Raw genomic sequence first — 21,146 nt, 5'->3', positions numbered from 1 at the left:
CGAATGAATATGATTTAATAGCCATTATGAAGACATGGTTACAGGATGGTTACGACTGTGAGTTAACTATTCAGGGGTATTAGGCTATTCGGAAGGACGGATAGGATGTTAAGGTAGGTGGTATAGCTCTGATATTCAAGGACGACAGCAGGGCAATACTGAGAGATGATGTAGGTTCTATGCAGAATAAGGTTGAATCCATTTGGGTGGAAATTAAAAATTCTAAGAAATAGTCACTGATAGGCATAGTCTATAGGCCACCAAATAATAACATCACATTGGGGCGGGCAATAAACAAAGAAATAACTAATGCCTGTAAAAATAGTATGGCAATTGTCATGGGGGATTTTAATCTAGACGTTGATTGGTTGAACCAGCTCAGTCAGGATAGCCTTGAGGGGGAGTTTGTTGAGTGTACCTGCGAAAGTTTTCTTGAACAGTATGTAATGGAACCGACGAGGGAGCAAGCTATCCTAGATCTGGTCCTGCATAATGAGACAGGAATAATTAAGGACTCATAGTTCCGGAACCTCTTGGAAGATGCGATCACAGTATGGTGGAATTTAGAATACAGATGGAGATTGTGAAGATCAATACTAGGGTCCTGTACTTACACAAGGTAGACCACAATAGCATGACGGAGGACTTGGCTAAAGTAGACTGGAAGCAAAGACGTTATGGTGGGACAGTTGACGAGCGTACTGAACCTTCAAAACAATTTTGCAAAGTGCTCAGCAAAAGAATATTTCAGTGAAAAGGAAGGACTGTAAGAAAAGGAGTAATCTGCCATGGGTGTCTAAGGAAATAAGGGAGGTTATGAAGGGATTTGCGAAGGGTAGGTCTTGCCTTACAAGTCTTATTGAATTCTTTGAGGAGGTGACCAAGCATGTGGATGAGGGTAGAGCAGTGGATGTAGTGTACATGGATTTTAGTAAGGCATTTGATAAGGTTCCCCATGGTAGGCTTATGCGGAAAGTCAGGAGGCATGGGATAGAGGGAAATTTGACCAGTTGGATAGAAAACTGGCTAACCGGTCGAAGTCAGAGAGTGGTGGTAGATGGTAAATATTCAGCCTGGAGCCCAGTTACAAGTGGAGTTCCGCAGGGATCAGTTCTGGGTCCTCTGCTGTTTGTAATTTTTATTAATGACTTGGAAGAGGGAGTCGAAGGGTGTGTCAGTAAATTTGCAGATGATACGAAGATTGGTGGAGTTGTGGATAGTGAGGAGGGCTGTTGTCGGCTGCAAAGGGACTTAGATATGATGCAGAGCTGGGCTGAGGAGTGGCAGATGGAGTTCAACCCTGCCAAGTGTGAGGTTGTCCATTTTGGAAGGACAAATAAGAATGCGGAATACAGGGTTAATGGTAGGGTTCTTAGTAAGGTGGAGGAGCAGAGATATCTTGGGGTCTATGTTCATAGATCTTTGAAAGTTGCCAATCAGGTGGATAGAGCTTGTAAGAAGGCCTATGGTATATTAGCGTTCATTAGCAGAGGGATTAAATTCAAGAGTCGTGAAGTGATGTTACAGCTGTACAGGACTTCGGTTAGGCCACATTTGGAGTTCTGTGTGCAGTTCTGGTCGCCTCACTTTAGGAAAGATGTGGAAGCTTTGGAGAGGGTGCAGAGAAGATTTACCATGATGTTGCCTGGAATGGAGAATAGGTCATCCGAGGGTAGGTTGAGCGTGCTAGGCCTTTTCTCATTGGAACGGAGAAGGATGAGGGGTGACTTGATAGAGGTGTATAAGATGATCAGGCGAATAGATAGAGTAGACAATCAGACACTTTTTCCCCGGGTACAACAGAGTGTTACAAGGGGACATAAATTTAAGGTGAAGGGTGGAAGGTATAGGGGAGATGTCAGGGGTAGGTTCTTTACCCAGAGAGTGGTGGGGGCATGGAATGCGCTGCCTGTGGGAGTGGCAGAGTCAGAATCATTGGCCAACTTTAAGTGGCAATTGGATAGGTACATGGATGGGTGCTTAAGCTAGGACAAATGTTCGGCACAACATCGTGGGCCGAAGGGCCTGTTCTGTGCTGTATTGTTCTATGTTATCAAATTGAAAGTGAAGGCATACAAAGTGGCCAAGTTCAGCAGGAAGCTAGAAGATTGGGAAAACTTTAAAGATCAACAGAAAGCTACAAAAAAGCTTTAAAGAAAAGTAAGACAGAACATGAGAAAAAGCAGCACAGAGTATAAAGACAGTTAGGAAAGATTCTTACAAATACGTAAAACGAAAAAGAGTAGCTAAAGTAAACATCGGTCCTTTAGATGATGAGAAGGGGCATTTAGTCATAGGATATGATGAAATGGTCGAGGCATTGAACAAGTATTTTGTGTCGGTCTTCACAGTGGAGGACACAAATAACATGCCAGTAATTGACAAGGAGTCAAAGGTAGGTGAGGACCTGGAAACAATCATTATTATGGAAAAGGTAGGGTTGGGCAAGTTAATGGAGCTAAGGATAGACAAGTCTCCTGGCCCTGAAGGAATGCATCCCTGCATTAAAAGAGACGGCGGGAGAAATAGCAAGTGTACTTATGGTAATTTTCCAAAACTCGCTGGACTCTGGGGCAGTTCCAACAGGTTGGAAAACAGCAAATGTGACACCACTGTTTAAAAAGGGTGGTAGACAAAAGATGGGAAATTATAGACTGGTTAGGTTAATTTCTGTCGTGGGGAAGATGCTTGAGTCTATTATCAAGGAAGAAATAGCAAGGCATCTAGATAAAAATCGTCCCATTGGGCAGATGCAACGTGGGTTCATGAAGGGCAGGTCATGCTTAACTAATCTTTTGGAATTCTATGAAGACATTATGAGCATGGTGGACAACAGGGATCCAGTAGATGTGGTGTACCAAAAGGCCTTCAACAAGGTGCTGCACAAGAGGCTGCTGCATATGATAAAGATGAATGGTGTTATGGGTAAAGTATTAGCATGGATAGAGGATTGGCTGACTAACAGGAAGCAAAGAGCGGGGATAAATGAGTGCTATTCTGGTTGGTAATAAGTAACTAGTGGCATGCCTCAGGGATCAGTGTTGAGACTGCAATTATTCGCAATTTATGTAGATGATTTGGCGTTAGGGACCACGTGTAGTGTATCAAAGTTTGAAATGACACTAAGAAGAGTTGCAGAGCAAAGTGTGCAGAGGACTTTAAAACTTTGCAGAGGAGCACTGATACTTTAAGTGAGTGGGCAAAGGTCTGGCAGATGGAATACAATGTTAGTAAATATGAAGTTCTCCATTTTGGTAGGAGGAACAGTAAAAAGGACTACTACTTGAATGATAAAAAGTTGTAGCATGCTGCTCTGCAGAGGGACCTGGGTGTCCTTGTGCATGAATCACAGAAGATTGGTCTGCAGGTACAACAGGCAATTAGGAAGGCAAAATGGAATTTTGTCCTTCATTGCTAAAGAGATTGAGTTTAAAAGCAGAGAGGTAATGTTGCAGATGTATCGGGTGTTGATTAGGCCACACCTGGAGTACTGCATGCAATTTTGGTCTGTTTATGTGAGAAAAGATGTACTGGCACTAAAGGGGGGTGCACAGGAGGTTCACTAGATTGATTCTGAAGTTGTGGTGGTTGGCTTATGAGGAGAGACTGAGTAGATTGCGATTATATTCGTTGGAATTTAGAAGAATAAGGGGGAGTCTTATAGAAACATATAAAATTATGAAGGGAATGGATAAGATAGACATAGAGAGGATGTTTCCACTGGCAGGTGAAACTACGACAAGAGGGCATAGCCTCAAAATTAGGGGGAGCAGATTTAGGACTGAATTGAGAAGGAACTTCTTCACCCAGAGGGTTGTAAATCTATGGAATTCCTTGCCCAGTGAAGTAGTTGACACTACTTCAGTAAAGGTTTTTAAAGCTAGAATAGATTTTTTTTCAACAATGAAAGAATTAAAGGCTATGGTGAAAGAGTAGTAAGTGGAGCTGTGGCCATGAAAAGATGAACCATGATCTTACGGAGTGGCAGATCAGGCTCGAAAGGCCACATGGCCTACTCCTGCTCTGAGTTCTTACATAAAATCAAGCATACAGGAGAAGGAAAATTTCAATATTTTGTTCCACAACAGACATAAAAGCTTTCAGCTTTGCATTTAGTTACATCAACATTGGCAGAAGGCAGATCAAAGCTGAACCTCTACCTTGTGGTTAGTCCAAGACTGCTGCCAAATAATTTCAGTGAGCTGTTGAATGCATCACTATCTAAGCCTTGAAGGAATGTTACGTTTGGAAGAGATTCTATTTTGCTAACAATATAATGTTTTAAATGCTTCTTTTGGTAGATTGACAAGATCTCTACACAGAACAGATTCCGTAAAAGCAATTTGTTGACTATCCCCCACCATTCTGCATTCATTTGAATCATTCTAAACCTTGCTTCATTAAAAAGGTTCATGACTGCATTTTATGAGAAAATTATTTTATTTAAAATTATATGCAGACATCAGTGAAATGCTAAAGATTAGTGTATTAGGACCTTTTTGAAGTAAGTTATAAATAATAATTATCTAATTCTTTTAAAAATTTACAATTACAGTGAAGAAATAATGATAAAATTCAAAGAGATTACTATTTATTTAAATTTTTGGGTTTCTTCAATGTTCACCCACAAACACCTTTTATTTAGAAGATCTCTTATGTTTTAATAGCAGTGCTGAAATGTCAATAGAGAATAATTTGAATTTCTGACTAACAGTCTGAAATTTTTATTTTGCCTCAGTAACAAGTTACTTACAACTTTTAAAAAGTCTTAAGTTTTATCTTATATGTTCCCTCTGCTGTAGCTCCTCAAACTTTCTGACAATTTACTTAGCATCCACACTCTAAAATGGTGAACTATACAATTAGCTTTGCTGACTATGATGGTAACCTATACATTTGGTGTTCCAAAACAGAAACGCAGTTTGTTTAGTTCCGTACCCTATTCGAGTTCAATGATAAATCTCTTACTAATGAAGTTAAATTTCCATTTGGCAAAACATAATCTATTCCAATAAATTTACATGATTAATCAAATATATTAAATAATGCAAACTTTCATTACTTTTACTTAAGCTGAGCAAAATTCAATTAGGAAATTAGTGTATATGATATTCCCGGAAGTAGTAATGTGATCCCATTAATGCATATATAAATGATCACTTTTACTTCAAAACAATCCATCTGATCTGTTACAGTTTATCTTATAGCTTATAGATCAATCAATTAAAATTCTCATTGGCTAAAGTGGATAATTCTACTTTACGAGTTTATTCAGTATCTCACAAACCAAGCACTACAATATTAGTTACTTGATCAATGAAATAAATTTTGTTTGGGAAAAATATTGTACGAATAATTTTATAACATGATTTTATTAGGTGACAATACTGTCTACCTGACTTATTAAATTACATTTATAAACTTACCTGTAAGAATGCTTAATTTGTCAATAAATACAAATATTAAGTACAATATTTTGGCTCTGTTGTGGTGAATATTTACTTCTTAAAACCATAATAAAATAATATTTGTATTAGTTCAGAATTCCATACCAGTGTTTCCCATCTGAATATGTTGCTATAGAAACAGATCCAATTTTCTGAGAGGTAGAGACGCCCCTGCAGGAGGATGTCCCTTTGAAGGGCACATGAGTAATCTGCAAGGTCACAACAAAAACACCATTAATATTATGTGTAGGCATAAAACTGCCCACTAGAACCAGAGTACAATCCAATATAAATTCCTGAAAATCTAAAGGAACATGCACTCTTTAGATCACTCTTTAAGTGCTAATGTTTGTTAACACTAGCACTGAATTGAAATAGTAAACCAAAGATATTGAGTGACTGGAACAAGCAAAACTATCATCAAATTGAGGTGAAACAACTTACCATGAAAATGGTTTCAGCCATCCACAACAGTCAAATATCAAGTTTCCAGAAAGAGTTTGTGTTTTAGAATTGAAATAGTTTTTAGCCAGCACCCATTTTAGTCCATGATTGAGGCTGTTTCTGTACCAATGAATGAGTCAATTGCAGTATATAAATGTTTAAAGGCTCGAATTCATGTACATAGGAAGAATCTATTTGTCTTAGCAGAGCGCTCCATAAATTCCAGGGGTTTGTCAATTTAATGTAACTGGTGGAAGGTTTCGAGGAGAGCATTTTTCCACTCTTAAGGTGTTGAGAATCTGGAACACACTGCATGAAAGAAGTGGTGTGGTAAAACCTCACTACACTAAAAAAAAACCTGGGTTATTTATACTTGATGTCATAATGTACAGGGCTATTAAGCAATAGCTGGAAGACAGAATTAAATGGCATAGTCTGTTTTCGTCTGCGTAAACAATATGAGCCCCCTATTTTGCTACTATATGTCTATATCATATTACACCTGAGAAGCCAAACTGATTTTGAAAAATAAATGTAACTTTCAAATAAGTAAATGTACAGCAGCTTTAAATTAATTGAAATAGACACAGAATTTGTTTTGAAACTAAAACCATTTGACATAAAAAAAGTTACAGAAACTGGTGATAAGCAGCAAATGGCTTTTACTAACATTCAATCGTTGACGATTCTGGCTTCATCCCAACAGGAATAATGACAAGGAAACATCAGATATGATCATTCAACCTGACTCTGAAATGAAAGGAGTAACTCCTGCTTCCAGTAATTCCAGTCCACTTCACTCTAGTGCTAGTTTAGATTCTGATTCTGGTTTCAGGCCATTTTTACATGACAATGCAATGTTGGAGATGGGGAACATCACTTTGTGCTCTAATTATGCAATGGATTTCATTCTAAACTCCTCATAAAATGATTTCAATTGAATCTCAGAGCATGTAACAATTGCAACAAAGTCATTTTCAATGTTTCTTGTGAATTGCCACAAATATATAAGTCAAAATCCAGATGTTAAGTACTATTGTAAAAATCATTGGAACTAAGTGTTTTTCTTTCATCTCAGGAAAACCAGTTTATCAGTGATTCATTCCTTTCTTGTCATCCAAATTTACCTTATTTAGTATGGAAATGTTTATCTAGTGATAAATACTTGGTCTTTTCATGTAACTGGTCTTAATTGAAACATGCTTATCGACATTAGCAGATGTTTGTTCATTACCAACAATGAGGCGTTCTGTGTCTGGCAGCTGCTTAAAGAGTTTTCTGAAATCCTCATTCCGTTGTTTGTATGTTGGACTCAAAACCTAAAATATAAAAGCAAGTTATTACAACCTAAAACAACTATTTTATAAATTTTCGAAAAGAAGCCTTTTCGGAACATTTAACAAGGTTTTCTTTATCTGAAATAGGAATGGAATTCTTCTGCATCTAGAAATACAATGTGAAATATCAATTTAGTACAGTTTGCCAATCAGAAAATCCAAAGGATTGGAACAACCAGACTTTACGTTATTTATTAAGGGATGTGGGCATCATAGGCAATAAATGTCCATTTATTTCCAATCTCTAACAGTGCGGTGAGATGCTTTCTTGCACCACTATAGTTTATGTAGTGAAGGCCCTGACAGCGCTGTCAGGGAGTGCCATGATTTTTGCCAGGTAGAGATGGGTGTGACTTAGAGGGAAACTTAGATGCAGTGGTATCAAATAAATTAGCTATTTTGACCTGGATATTTTTGGGATTTGAGTGTTTTTCAAGCTGCACTCATCCAGATGGTGAACAATCTCAATTGCATTCCTAATTTTGTCTTTGCAAAGGAAGAAACATTTGATATTCACTACCCAACCCTAATTGCCTTAGAGAAGGTGGTGGATACGTTCTTGAACTGCTGCAACCTTTGGGGTTAGATTCTCTCTTGGAGACAATCATTGTCTCATGGTCACTGGATACAATAGGACAGAGTTACTGGGCCTGAGATGGCATTTCGCTCAAACCAATTTTCCCCTGTTCTCAAAGTTAGCTCATGGGGCAGTGTTCAATACTTTTCATGGGTTCTTGGTTAATGAGAATGCAATACCAATGTTAATTACCTATAATCTTGGCAAACATGTTAGCTAGGGGTAATGGGAATATGATGACTAAAAAGCAACAAATATTTAGATGTTCCAAATGTCAACTTGCATTATTAATACACATGGACAGTGAAATTTAGCTTACAACATGTTATGAGAAACCATGTCTATTAAATATCATTGAATACTGTCCAGAATAACAAAAGGATGAATACAACCAAGATGCGTAACATTATCAAGAATAACAACCTACATTTACATTGTGTGCTCAATGAAATGAAACATCCAAATGTTATGACCCCAATTAATGTTACTATTGAACCCAGATTGAAATCTGCCTTGATGGATTTTTTTTGTTAAACCAAGGCGGTGTTAACACTAAAACAGAAGTATACAATCCTATAAATTTTATTTACAAATAATAGGTATAATTTTGAAGCACAGCATAAATACAATCCCACCTATCCCGACACCATCTCTTTATACTACTCACTTACTCGAGAGCGTCTTTGTCACATCCATAGCTTGAGCTTAACTATTTCTTTCAATTTCTGGTTTTCAGAGTTTAATAGTCTCTTCCTTGATTAGGCACACAATTGAGCTTAGACTTTGTCAATGTCAAATAACATCCTCAGGGTTCTACGCAAATTTTTCTGATCTATCTCCTTTCTTCAAGAGAAACAGTATTAGACATCTAACTTGCATTAGAAACTCTGGCAACTGAAGAACAGAAGCTTCCCAAGCACTGGCTTTTTACCTCAGCAAAAGCAAAATCCCTGAACCTTCTAAACAGAGAACAAGTTAATACTTTACAATGTTTACTTTGTTCATTTGTAAAACTCTCAATACAAACAAATATCCACCACCACCACACAGACTCCAAATCTCTCTTTGATTTTTAAAAAATGGCCCCAGAAGCACTGACACGTTAATTGTTAAACTCCTCATGGACAGAGTTTTTAAAAAATCACCTGACACTAGCTCAAAATCTAACCTCTAACATAACTAATATTAACATAGACATAAATCACACACCTTACATCACACAAAGTATTGCAGGAAGAAAACTGGCGCTGAATATTATTTATGTGGAGAAGTTCATAAGTTCATAAGATATAGGAGCAGAATTAGGTCATTCCACCCATTGAGTCCGCTCGCCATTCGATCATGGCTGATGTGCTCCTCATCCCCACTTTCCTGCCTTCTCTCCATATCCCTTCTACCCAGTGCCAATTAAAAATTTATCTAACTCCTCCTTAAATTTACTCACTGTCCGAGCAGCCATCCTACTTTGGAAAATCGAAATCCACAGAATCACAAATCTTTGGAAGAAGTAGCTTCTCCTCAACTCTGTTTTAAATTTGCTACCGCCAATCCTAAGACTATGACCTCTCATCCTACAACGCCCCAAAAGAGGAAGCATCTGCTCCACGTCAATTTTATCTACAAGTTTTATCATCTTGAATACCTCAATTTGATCTCGCCTCATTCTTCTAAATTCCAGACGGCATAGGCCTAAACTGTTCAATCTCTCTTCATATGTCAAACCTTCATCTCTGGTGAACCTCCTCTGACCTACGTCTTTCCTCAAATAAGGGGACCAAAACTGTGCACAATACTCCAGGTGTGGTCTCATCAATACCTTATAAAATTGCAACAATACTTCTTTATCTTTATATTCTATTCCTTTTGTTATAAAAGCCAACATTTCATTCATTTTCTTTATTATCTGCTGTACCTGCATGCTAGTATTTGGTGACTTATGAATTAGAACAACTACAACCTCTGCACTGGAGCACCCTAAAGTCTCTCCCCATTAAGATAATAGGTTGCCTTCCCATTTTCTTGACCCAAGTGCATGTTATGAGAAACCTATTATATAACGTATCCACTTAAAACTCCATCTGTCACATTTTGGCCCACTCTCCTAACCTATCTGTATCCATTTGTAAGGTTCTTATTTCCTCATTGCAATTTACAGTCCAGCCTATTTTTGTGCCATCCTCAAATTTGGTCATACAGCCTTCAATCCCTGTATCCAAGTCTTTAACGTAGATTGTAAATAGCTGGAGTCCAAGGATCGAACTCTGTGGCACCCCACTAGTGACATCTTGCCATCCAGGAAAAACACCATTTGTCCCAACTCTCTGTCTTCTGTCCATTAGCCAGTCATCGATCCAGGCTAATAATTTACCCCTAATCCCATATGATCTGACCATGTGAATTAACCTTTCGTGCGGCACCTTCTCAAATGCCTTCCAGAAGTTCAGATAAATTACATCTATAGCATCCCCATTATCCACCCTGCTTGTTACATCTTTGAAGAACCCTAGCACATTAGTCAAACATGATTTGTCTTTTATAAAACAATTCTGACTCTGAGAATGACTGCAGTAAGCTATAAAACGTAACAATTGGGAATTTCATCCATGAATTGCAGAAAGTTAGCATCTGAGTTCAATGAGTAATAGGGAAGACAAATGGAATATTGGCCTTTATTTCAAAGGGAATGGACTATAAAATAAGGAGGGTTTGCTAAAACTATAAGGCACTAGTCAAGCTACAGCTGAAATAGTCTTGGTCACCTTATCTAAGGGAAGATGTAATAGCACTGGAGGCAATCCAGGAAAGTTTCACTAACCCGTTATAAGGTATGGAGACATTGAGTAAATTGGTCTTTTACATGTTGGAATATAGGAAAATGAGAGATAACCTAATTTAAAGATAGGAGATTTAGCAGGGTAGATGCTGACAGATAGTTTCCTCTTGTGGGAGAGTCTGGACCAGAAGCATAATCTCAGAATAAGGGATCACCTCGTTAAGACAGAAATGAGAATGAATTTCTTCTTTCAGAAGGTGGTAATTCTGTGGAATTCTTTATCATAGAGGGCTGTTGAGGCTGGATCATTAGAGTCATTGAGATGTACAGCACAAAAACAGACCCTTTGGTCCAACTTGTCAATGCCGACCAGCTATCCCAACCCAATCTAGTCCCACCTGCCAGCACCTGGTATTAGGTGTATTCAAGGCTGAGATAGACAGATTTTTAATCAGTAAGGGTTTAAGAGTTATGGGAAAAGGGCACTAGCATAGAATTGAGGATTATCCCATCAGCTATGCTCTTATTCAATGCTGTAGCAGTTTTAGATGAGCTGAATGGTCTTTTTTTTTCTACCTCTTATGGTCTGGTATCATGTTTACCAACCGAAAAATTAATAAAAACTCAAGTCACAGAAGAAAATACCGAATCATCAAGGACAAAGCAACCAGTTGAATGGTATTCCAGCCACCATTTTAGACATGCACTTCCTGCAATAAAAGGCACGTTCGAGCTACATATCTGAGCAATTTGCCAAAGTTTCTTTGCCAACTAGAAAGTTAAGGGTAGCTAGGGTACAGGAACTCTACCACCTCCAAGCTTCCTTTGAAGTCACACACCATCCCGATTTGGAAAAATGCATGCATTCCTTTATAGTCATTGGGGCACTACCCTAACAATATTTTGGGTGTACTATCACCATGGACTGCAGTAAATCAAGATTGTGGCTCACCACAATTTGCAAAGGGCATTGATGGAGAGGCAATGATGCCCATATGTCATGAATGGTATATAAAAAAAATTCTAAAATGAAAAATATCAGTGTTTAAGGTTAAAAAAAAATCCATCTAGGGCACATACTTAGATTTCAGTATGCACAATAAGCACGGAAGAGGACAGTTATTCAATTTTATATGTTAATAAGTTACATGCTAAGCCTTTTGTCCGTCAATTGACATGTGAGTCGATAATTTTTAGTTGGTTAAGACATGAATTTGTGATGTGCCATGAAAAGAAATTCTAAACTGCAAAATAAACAGAATGTAAACACACATTAAACAGCACTGCCATAGACATTGGCACTGCCTACAATTCATTTCTGGGCAACACAAGCCAAATTTAAATCTTCCATCTCGTTCATACCTATTTCAGTATAGGTAATGAAAATATAAGATAACTCTGCTAATTTCACTTTAACCTGTGACACTTGGAGTGGTAGCTAAGGGTGATAACGGAAACACCTTTGGTTCTTCTCCTCTCTCCCGAAAAAAATTCTACATTTCAAGGAAGTGACATACATCAATCAAAGCTTGTTCCCCTATTTCTTGTCCTGACCAATACAGACAAACAATAATTAGGGCTGTTTTACTCAAAACAGTTCCTGTTTGAAGCACCATTACTCTGTCAGACTCCAAGAATTGCCTTCAGTTGAAATATCAAAAAATACAATGTACTTGAAAGGTCACACAGATAGATAAATTTTAGGTATAATGAAATGATGAACCACTTATGGCATTAAGCTGATGTGCCAGCTAAAGTATCAAAAAACATGAAGGAGCTGATTTATGTTGGAGCTTAACACAATAATAATCAGACCTTCTGATATGCTGTGTGCATGGTCATTCCACACATTTATCTTGATTGGTAATGACAAAAGACTGACCAGTGATAATATCGTAGCAAATTCAATCTTATCCATACTGCCAACCACAAACATACAGTTTCCAGATAAATCACTGGTTGGTGATTAGCAACAGGAGACTGCTTCATTTATTTCCTCAACGGGGATATGTTGTGGTCAAGTGCAGCACCTTTATTACTCTCCCACCTGAAAGCAGTGAACATAACACTGGCCGAAGTGCAAACCTGAAACACCATCACCTTTCTGATCATCAAACATTTCAATAACATTCATATTGGTATCAACAGACAGTTAGTTCAATAATTGTGATGTGTAAAAAGTATACTTATAAAGGCAATACCAAAATACTATCTCTAGAATAAATAAGGTGAGATAAGATTCTAATGCATTATTATTTTTCAGCTGTTGTTTAGTTTTCTTTTTCAGGAATAATGTCTATTCTTGACTTGCAATCCTGTAATAAATAAATACAAGCAGCACCACTCATGATGCTAGGAAAACTTCAGAAAAATGCCTTAGCTCAAATTACTAGCTTTCGTGTTTACAGAACTAGTGTACAGATTTTGGTACAGGTATCTCATACACTTTAGAAGGTTAGCTCTCCTTTGCATTAAATCATATTGCAATCAGAACATCATATTCAGATTGAAAACAAGTCCAAAAAGAACAAACTCCTCTTACTAATTACTTTTCCTGTTAAGAAGAAGTGATTATTCAGACTGAATCAATAATCCAAAAAGCCTAAAATCCAAATACCAAATGAAAAATATTTAGCTGTTGGCTAGATGACTAGCATGCAGTACAGAATAACACCAACAGCATAAGTGTGCTACCTGTTCCAGCTGATGTAGACTTGGGAGCTGCCTCCACGGCCTTCTGGTGAGTGGAAGGCAATGACAAACCACTATAGTCAAAAAATGACCAAGAAAGTAGCTCAGGAAGAAGCATCTGCAACCAATGAATCAAGAACCCGCCTTCAGGCAGATCACCCATACCATAATGTACATACTAATTTAATATCTGATGGAAACATTTTTAGAGCAGAAGCTAGGAACACTTGCTTTTGATAATCTTACATACTTCAACAGCAAAAGCTTGGTTGGTTTCTGATTACTTGGACCCAGAGAATATGCAAGACATCTGACGCACTCTCAGACATTTTTTTCGCCAGTGTGTATCTTCTATGTCTATTTGTGAAATGTGTTATGCAATATTTTTCATTTTCCTCTCACTCTTGTAAATCCTTAACAATGAATTTTACAGCACAGGAATTCATTCTAAGGTCCGTCATGTTGACTCTCCGAAAGAGATATACAGCCAGAATTCACCTCGTAGCTACATGACATGTAAAAGGAAGAAGTTTATTTGGTGCTCATCAAGGCAAGAGATTTTGGTTTTGGGTAATGAATACCAATTTCAGCATCAGCTGATAGCATCAAACTCAAATTACACGCAGAGTAAAAATCCCTCTGTATATACTCTACACAGTAATGTGTTGAATTTTAGAAATTGCCCTGTACTTGCAGCCTTTGTAAAGTAACATCAATTAATGTCAAGTTTGATATTTTTTGATATCCAGTTTGAGTAGGTAATGGATTGAAACTCTCCAAATTTGTTTTGCAGTCAGAGAGTTCCTGCAGTGCAGATAGAGGCCATTTGGCCTGTTGAGTTTACAGTGACACTCTGAAGAGCATTCCACCCAGACTGGTCTCCCACCTTATCCCCATAACCCCACATTTACAATGGCTAATGAATCTAAATCTGCACATCCCTGGACACACAGGGCAATTTAGCATGGCAAATTCACATAACCTGCACATCTTTGGACTGCAGGAGGAAACCCAAGCAGACGCGGTGAGAACGTGCAAACTCCATAGTCACCCAAGGCTGGAATTAAACCCAGGTTCCTGGCTGTGAGACAGTGCTAACTACTGCTAACCAACAGAAGTCTTGCAAACAAACAACTTTCATTTATTGCTCTGGGTTATATGTAAAAGCAGACCCTATATGTCTCTAATCAGTTCCCTTGTTCATAATTGCCGACCTGCTGACAATATTAATTGACATGAAGATCACAGTTCATTAGAAAACATAGCCCATTTTATTGGGTAATTCTATTCCAGTATTATCCTCCTTAATTATAGGGTGTGTAAAGAGCCAAAATCATAAAATAGCTGAAATATACATTTTGAATATCATCACCGTGTGGGCGGCACGGTGGCACAGTGGTAGTGGGCGGCACGGTGGCACAGTGGTTAGCACTGCTGCCTCACAGCGCCAGAGACCCGGGTTCAATTCCCGCCTCAGGCGACTAACTGTGTGGAGTTTGCACATTCTCCCCGTGTCTGCGTGGGTTTCCTCCGGGTGCTCCGGTTTCCTCCCACAGTCCAAAGATGTGCAGGGTCAGGTGAATTGGCCATACTAAATTGCCTGTAGTGTTAGGTAAGGGGCAAAATGTAGGGGTAGGGGTGGGTTTCGCTTCGGCGGGTCGGTGTGGACTTGTTGGGCCGAAGGGCCTGTTTCCACACTGTAATCTAATCTAAAAAAAACTGGTAATTACACCTGTGGATGCTTTCCCCTAAATGTATTACTTTTATACTGCATGGACATATTTGTCATTAGTTTTTTTTAAAAAAAAAATAGTTGCATTGCACAAACCTGATATAAAACTTAAGAATTTATATGCAATTCATTTTGACACTATTTTGAAAAATGTAAATTGCATTCAGACCCTTTATCTATTAGCTTAAAATTTAAACTATCCACCTGTAGTTTTTAAGATGATGATTCTGTTATTCCAGACTGTTACAAACTATGGGAACTTGTTATCTGAAAATAGATATTCACATCATTACCACAAGCAGACAGTGTGGTGGACAGAGTTCAATTATGGTCTTTCATCTCTAGTCTCAATTAAGTCTCAGCCTAACCCAGCCTGCTGGCTGTGAGGGATCTATTTACAAGCCCACAATACAAATCACATTAAATTTAAGATAAAATAAAAAATCAATGAGGATGGTAGAATGGTCAGTATTGGAATAGAAATGTCAGATGAAGTGGCACATGCTTTAATAAATCTGGGGTTGAAGCATGTCACTTCAGTGCAAGATATAGAAGGTCCTCCACTCCATTATTTAATTTGAATTGCTGAAGTTAAATTTAATATTTATTTCTGCAGCTCCTGGTGGTCCACATTCACCATCTAATTTAAACTATCCCTGTTTACATTATCTCAGCAGGTTAAATGAACATAAAATGGAATACTGCAAACGCTGGTGCATATGTCGTACTGTCAGGAATATTCCTTGATGCTCCAATAACAGGCAAGCCATTTAATTTTTAAAAAAGTGTAAAAGTTAAACACCAGACAATTCATCAGACTTTAACAAGCTATTAGCTGAAATATTTTCCCTTTTTCTTAAACGCAAGATGAGAAATTCTAATCAGGAGTCAATTCAATTAAGAACAATACTCTCAAGGAAAATTCTACTTGAGCTTAAACAAAATTGACTGCAGTTAGGAACGAGGCATGGATTTAATAAATAGTCCAGTCGAATAGCTAATAGGTCACTTTCATTGCAAGCTTGTGGTTATGGACTGAAGTCCCAGTGCCTACTGCTAGTCCAATCCACCAGCCTCATGTGCAATGATTGTCAGTTCTCAACAGGGCCATCAGGTGGGACGGTGGAAAAACATCGTCCAACTCACCCCGCAGCAAGCGCAACTCCTATCAACTGAACATGGAGCATCATCAGAAGTCGTCAAAGAGAAGCCTGTGTTCCCGTCCGCCTCGCCCTCCAGGATTATGGAGGATGCTTTGGGGTGAGTGGCCTTGGTGTAGGGGAGGGAAGGGAAGGGAAGAAAAATGGAGGGCAAAAAATACATTTGAATTGAATTATTACAAATGACTTTGATATAGACAACAAAACTGCAGAAAATAAAATGTTGAAGACTAATTTAAACAGGGAAGTTTACTGCCAAACCCAGTTTCAAATAAAAATCTTGTTTCTCCAGACAAGAGCAGAAAGATGCTGAGGATGGGTTAACACTAGCCAAACTAACAGAGTTGCTATAACTATCTTTTCATTTGAAGTAATTCAGCCTCTTTACACATGTGCAACCTGGAATTTCTCCCAATGAATTATGCCAATGAGATCATTCGTACCAACTATTCCAAAAAATACAAAGAAAATTGACAAAAAACAAGTTCAAAGAACATAGCACGGAAGAAAAAGGGGTTGATATTTTAGAGTACTCCATACTTCAATGCTTAACCATTTTATATACAAAAATATAAATACCTAGTTTCTCAACTCCTCACTACTAGGCCACTCCAAAGCATCAACAATAGAACGATACACTATAAACAACTCCAATCACGGAGAGATGTTCTAGAGTCAGAACACTGCAAAAAAACAAACATTCGCATGGGTTCATTTCTTTAAATGCAGACAAAGGAGTGCTTCAAAATAAAAATGCACCCCAGACTTTATGTCCTTATCTGACATCAGTCTTGGTAACTGCATGACATTAAAACACCATTTATGATGACAATTCATCATTTGTTGATCATGTCATTGTCCGTTACATTATGTGTTTAGTAGTATTCTAAAGCTTACGTGGAAGACAAATTTCAAAATAATCTATTCAAAGACAGAAAGTTGGTGAAATGCAGAAATACTAAGTATGGGGCTCAAGGATCAGAAAGCTAGTTTTGGGTATTTTGAATCTTGGAAAAGCGGGCACTTAAGGTGACAAATGTGTGGTCGGCAGAGAAGTCCTAGGGTGGCTTACTATTTAAAAGCAAACATTTCAGAGCAACCGTGATTGTATAGGGGTCTGGTGGGGATGACCAGCAACACTATGTGAAACTGCTTTCATACCTGATACCCATATTGTGGTATCAGAAACACTCTGTGCTGCTTGTGAAATACGTGATATAGTTTCCTCATATTTTCATGCATACCAAATAGATAGATTAACCTCCCATATATTACAGTGCATATCACTTGTTAATATTTTACCTCACATGACTTAGTGGAGGCTGGTACCTGGTACTTACTATTTTGTCAGCCTCTCCTTACTTGAGTAAACAAATCCAGGAATGTGGTTTCTAGCCAGTTGAATAATGCAGTTAAAGATAATCCTCAATTTTCCAAACTGCAATTCATAAATTAAACATGATAAGTGCAACAAAAAAATTGAATTCCTTATAGTCAGCTTATATCTAGTCGTCTGTCCAATAGCCAAATCAGGTTGAAGAAATGGCATCCTACATGGAATTATATTAAATGTTTCACAATGACAGTCAACTGCATTCCTAAATTCCCTATTCAAATGAACTGTCGAATGAAGATAGACCCAGCTGTGAAGAATTGAGCCAGACCAAAGTAAACTTCCTCGACGTATAAAAGTCCTCACAATATCACTGAGGTGTAAAGTGAAATGAAATGAATTTTCAAAAAAAGAAAATAAGACAAAGAGATGGATAAAAACAAACATGTTTATGGATTTAGTTGAAGAAGCACTGAAAGTTATTGTTAAGATATAACTAGGTATGGTGATAGTGCTGAAGCCAGTTTTGAAACATTAATCTGTATCAACTTAAATCTTCATTCCAAGTCACAAAACTTTGAGGTAAATGTCAAACATATACACAGAAAGTTCATAAGTAATCAGCCACTTACAAGAAACAAAGAGAAAACACATAACGTAACTTTAAACGTTAATGAAAGCTTCATCTCTTCCTTAGTATCTTTGTAATACAAATTTTCATCTGTTTCTGTTCCAGAAACCAGTGAACTATTGCAACTGCTGTTTGAGCAGCCCACATGAGTCATGATCACAAAAATTGCTTTTTTTTAAATCATTGTTGACTTTTCAGAAACAATTTTTTTAGATGATAGGAAATTAGAATACTGTTCTGAAGTATCATTGCCCATTGCTGTTCACAGTCTGTAAGTTTGTTTTCAATTATCAATGCACAATGCTCCATAAAATTTAAGCAGTTTACTTTTAGAATCTCTTCATTCACACATAATGAAGACACTCACTAAAGATGGTCCAAGATAGTATATGAATTGCATGGAAAATAGCAATGAATGTAATTGCTCACTTCCACACACATGCACAACTTCATAGCTTTTAATACAACCTTTTTCCTTACATTAAAACCAGAAATTGCACTTTGAATTTTGTACAAATACTTTAGTTGCACCATAAATTCATTTCCATCATTTGAGACTCTACACATATAGAAGACATTGTACACGTGGCCAAAACTCTCCTTCTAAAGTCACAAGCAAATTAAGCCAGCAAGATAAATGGCAAGCACAGTAAAAGATCACCCTCTTGTCATTGAGCATGGCAGTAGATGCTTCATATTGAACATGTGCATTGTAAAGTTAACTTTGCTTGCAGGCTGAACCACTTCTCACTTCATATTCAGAAGTAGACTTGAATGTGCACAATATGTTTGCTCATTACCAAGACTGAAACACTGAGGGAGCTTTGCACAGTTGGAGATGTCATTGCTTGGAGAAAGCATTAAACTGGATCTTGGCTCCCTTCTCAGGTGGATATACACAATTCCAATTCACTATCTGAAGAAATGCATGGACTCTCCTGGCTTTTTAGCTAACACTTAACTCTCAATCAATACCACTAAAAGCAGATTCTCTGGTCATTTAGCTTATTGTTGTTTGTGGAGCCTTACTGTGCACAAATCCAATACTAGGTTTCTCAACTTTACATTTATCACATTTTCAAAATATTCTGCTTGCTGTAAACAGTATTAGAATGATTTAAGGGCTTGAAAGGTGCTACATAGAGGAAACATTCCTCTTTCCTAGTTCAAAATGAATATTTTCTTGAACAAAATGAGTTGATCCATGTTGAAAGTGCAAACACAGCACATGTAATGAAATGAGCTGATTTTGACTGAAGATACAATACTTTGAAAGTACACTGCCAACACTTTTAAAAATTGAGGTAATAGGATTACCCTGCCGCTGTGTACCTAGCCAGGAAGTAAAAATCAGGAACAAGAACATGAAATTACTCCAAAAACTCAGCGTCTGTGGACAGAAAGCACAATCAACATTTCAAGTCCAGTGACCCATTTTCAGAACTGACTATAGGTAGAAAGATTGGTATATAAGTTTAAAATGGATTAGAGGAGGGGCGAGGATAGGTGGAGATGGAGTGCAGGACAGAACAGGAATTGAACAGAGAAAGGGATGTTAGAAGGTCAGCCTGGGAGAATCAAAAGCTGCTAACGATGACCATTAGTAGCTGACAATGGGTTTGTTGTGGTAGCAGCCCTTGTAATGACAAGGCTTGGTGTATAAAGGGGTTGGGATAAGGAGATGGGAGAAGGCGCTTAGGCCCTAAAATTATTGAACTTGATATTGAATCCAAAAATCAGTACTTGCTGTCTAACTCAAAGAGCATACAAGGATAATGGGTGAGCTGAGATGAAAAACAGGTAAACATTTAGCAGTAAAATTTATCAATAAAGTTGCTTTCGAAGGCCAATATCTGATCTCGTCAGACAAAGCCAATTATAATGTTATGTAGTATGTCCAAACAATGACAGGAGAAAAAGCGAAACTAGTTACTTTTAACTAATCAAATATTCTAACAGTCTCAGTGGATACAATATGTAAGTGGAATTACTGTTATTCAACTAAGTACATATGAGGTATGTAAACATTTTTTTTCAATGGATATTATCAGTTTTATATCGCCAACCTAGAATTGTATTATATAATTTGGTTAATGTTATCATTAACAGTAAAATTAAAATAAACAAATTATCTTCAACTAATCTAGCATTTTATAATTGCCAAAAACTAAGCACATTTTCTGTTTTAAGAGCGAAGGGATGATCCTTTAGAACTGAGATGAGGAGGAATTTCTTTAGCCGAGAGTAGTTGATCTGTGGAACTCATTGCTACAGAGAGTTGTGGAGGCCAAGTCATTGAGTGTGTTTAAGACAGAGATAGGAGAAAGTGAGGACTGCAGATGCTGGAGATCAGAGTTGAAAATGTGTTGCTGGAAAAGCGCAGCAGGTCGGGCAGCAGCCAAGGAGCAGGAGAATCGGCGTTTCGGGCATGAGTCCTGAAGAAGGGCTCATGCCCGAAACGTCGATTCTCCTGCTCCTTGGATGCTGCCTGACCTGCTGCGCTTTTCCAGCAACATATTTTCAGCTCAGTTAAGACAGAGATAGACAGGTTCTTCTTTGGTAAAGGGATCAAGGGTTACCAGGAGAAAGGGGTTGAGAAACATATCAGCCATGATCAAATGACAGAGCAGCATCAATGGGCCAAATAGCCTAATTCTGCTCCTTTGTCATGGGCTTAATCACAGACTGTAATTTTGGAGGAATTCATTGTGTCATCCTACATTAAAATATCCTGCTGGATATTTGATGAGCAGGGCATCGCAATGCATTAGACACTTTCTTGCTCCACATTATTTTGATGGTAATGTGAGCTTATGACATAAGGGATCTGGGCGTTTATGAGATGCAAATTTATAAATAGAAAAATAATGAGACAGGAAAGTGAATTTGCTTAGTTGAATTAGAGCCAAATCAGTAAAGGAAGCGCAATAAAAAGCAAGAAAGAAACAGCATTAAGGAATTGAAAAAGACAGAAAAGAACTCAGTTTAAAGGTTAAATAAAACATGGCATACAGCACAGAG

The 21,146-nt window shown here is 37.8% G+C and overlaps 1 protein-coding gene across 17 annotated transcripts in view; it reads right to left on the bottom strand.

Moving 5' to 3' along the window:
- The window catches only part of gramd1ba (GRAM domain containing 1Ba), a 647,360-nt gene that overhangs the window by 46,782 nt on the left and 579,432 nt on the right, over positions 1-21,146 (bottom strand). For all 17 annotated transcript variants that reach the window (XM_087976426.1, XM_087976427.1, XM_087976430.1 and 14 more), the window contains 2 exons: positions 7,126-7,210; positions 5,553-5,656 (listed from right to left, as the gene is read on the bottom strand). In XM_087976426.1, coding sequence (XP_087832552.1) covers positions 5,553-5,656; positions 7,126-7,210 — 189 coding nt within the window. The remainder of the gene's footprint in view (positions 1-5,552; positions 5,657-7,125; positions 7,211-21,146) is intronic.

Source organism: Chiloscyllium plagiosum, unplaced genomic scaffold, assembly GCF_037043375.1.
Source record: "Chiloscyllium plagiosum isolate Xiang-an unplaced genomic scaffold, Cpla_swu_hap1 HiC_scaffold_29, whole genome shotgun sequence".
NCBI lineage: Eukaryota > Metazoa > Chordata > Chondrichthyes > Orectolobiformes > Hemiscylliidae > Chiloscyllium > Chiloscyllium plagiosum.
Note: the sequence above shows the minus strand (reverse complement) of the source record. Positions and strands in the feature narration are given on the sequence as shown.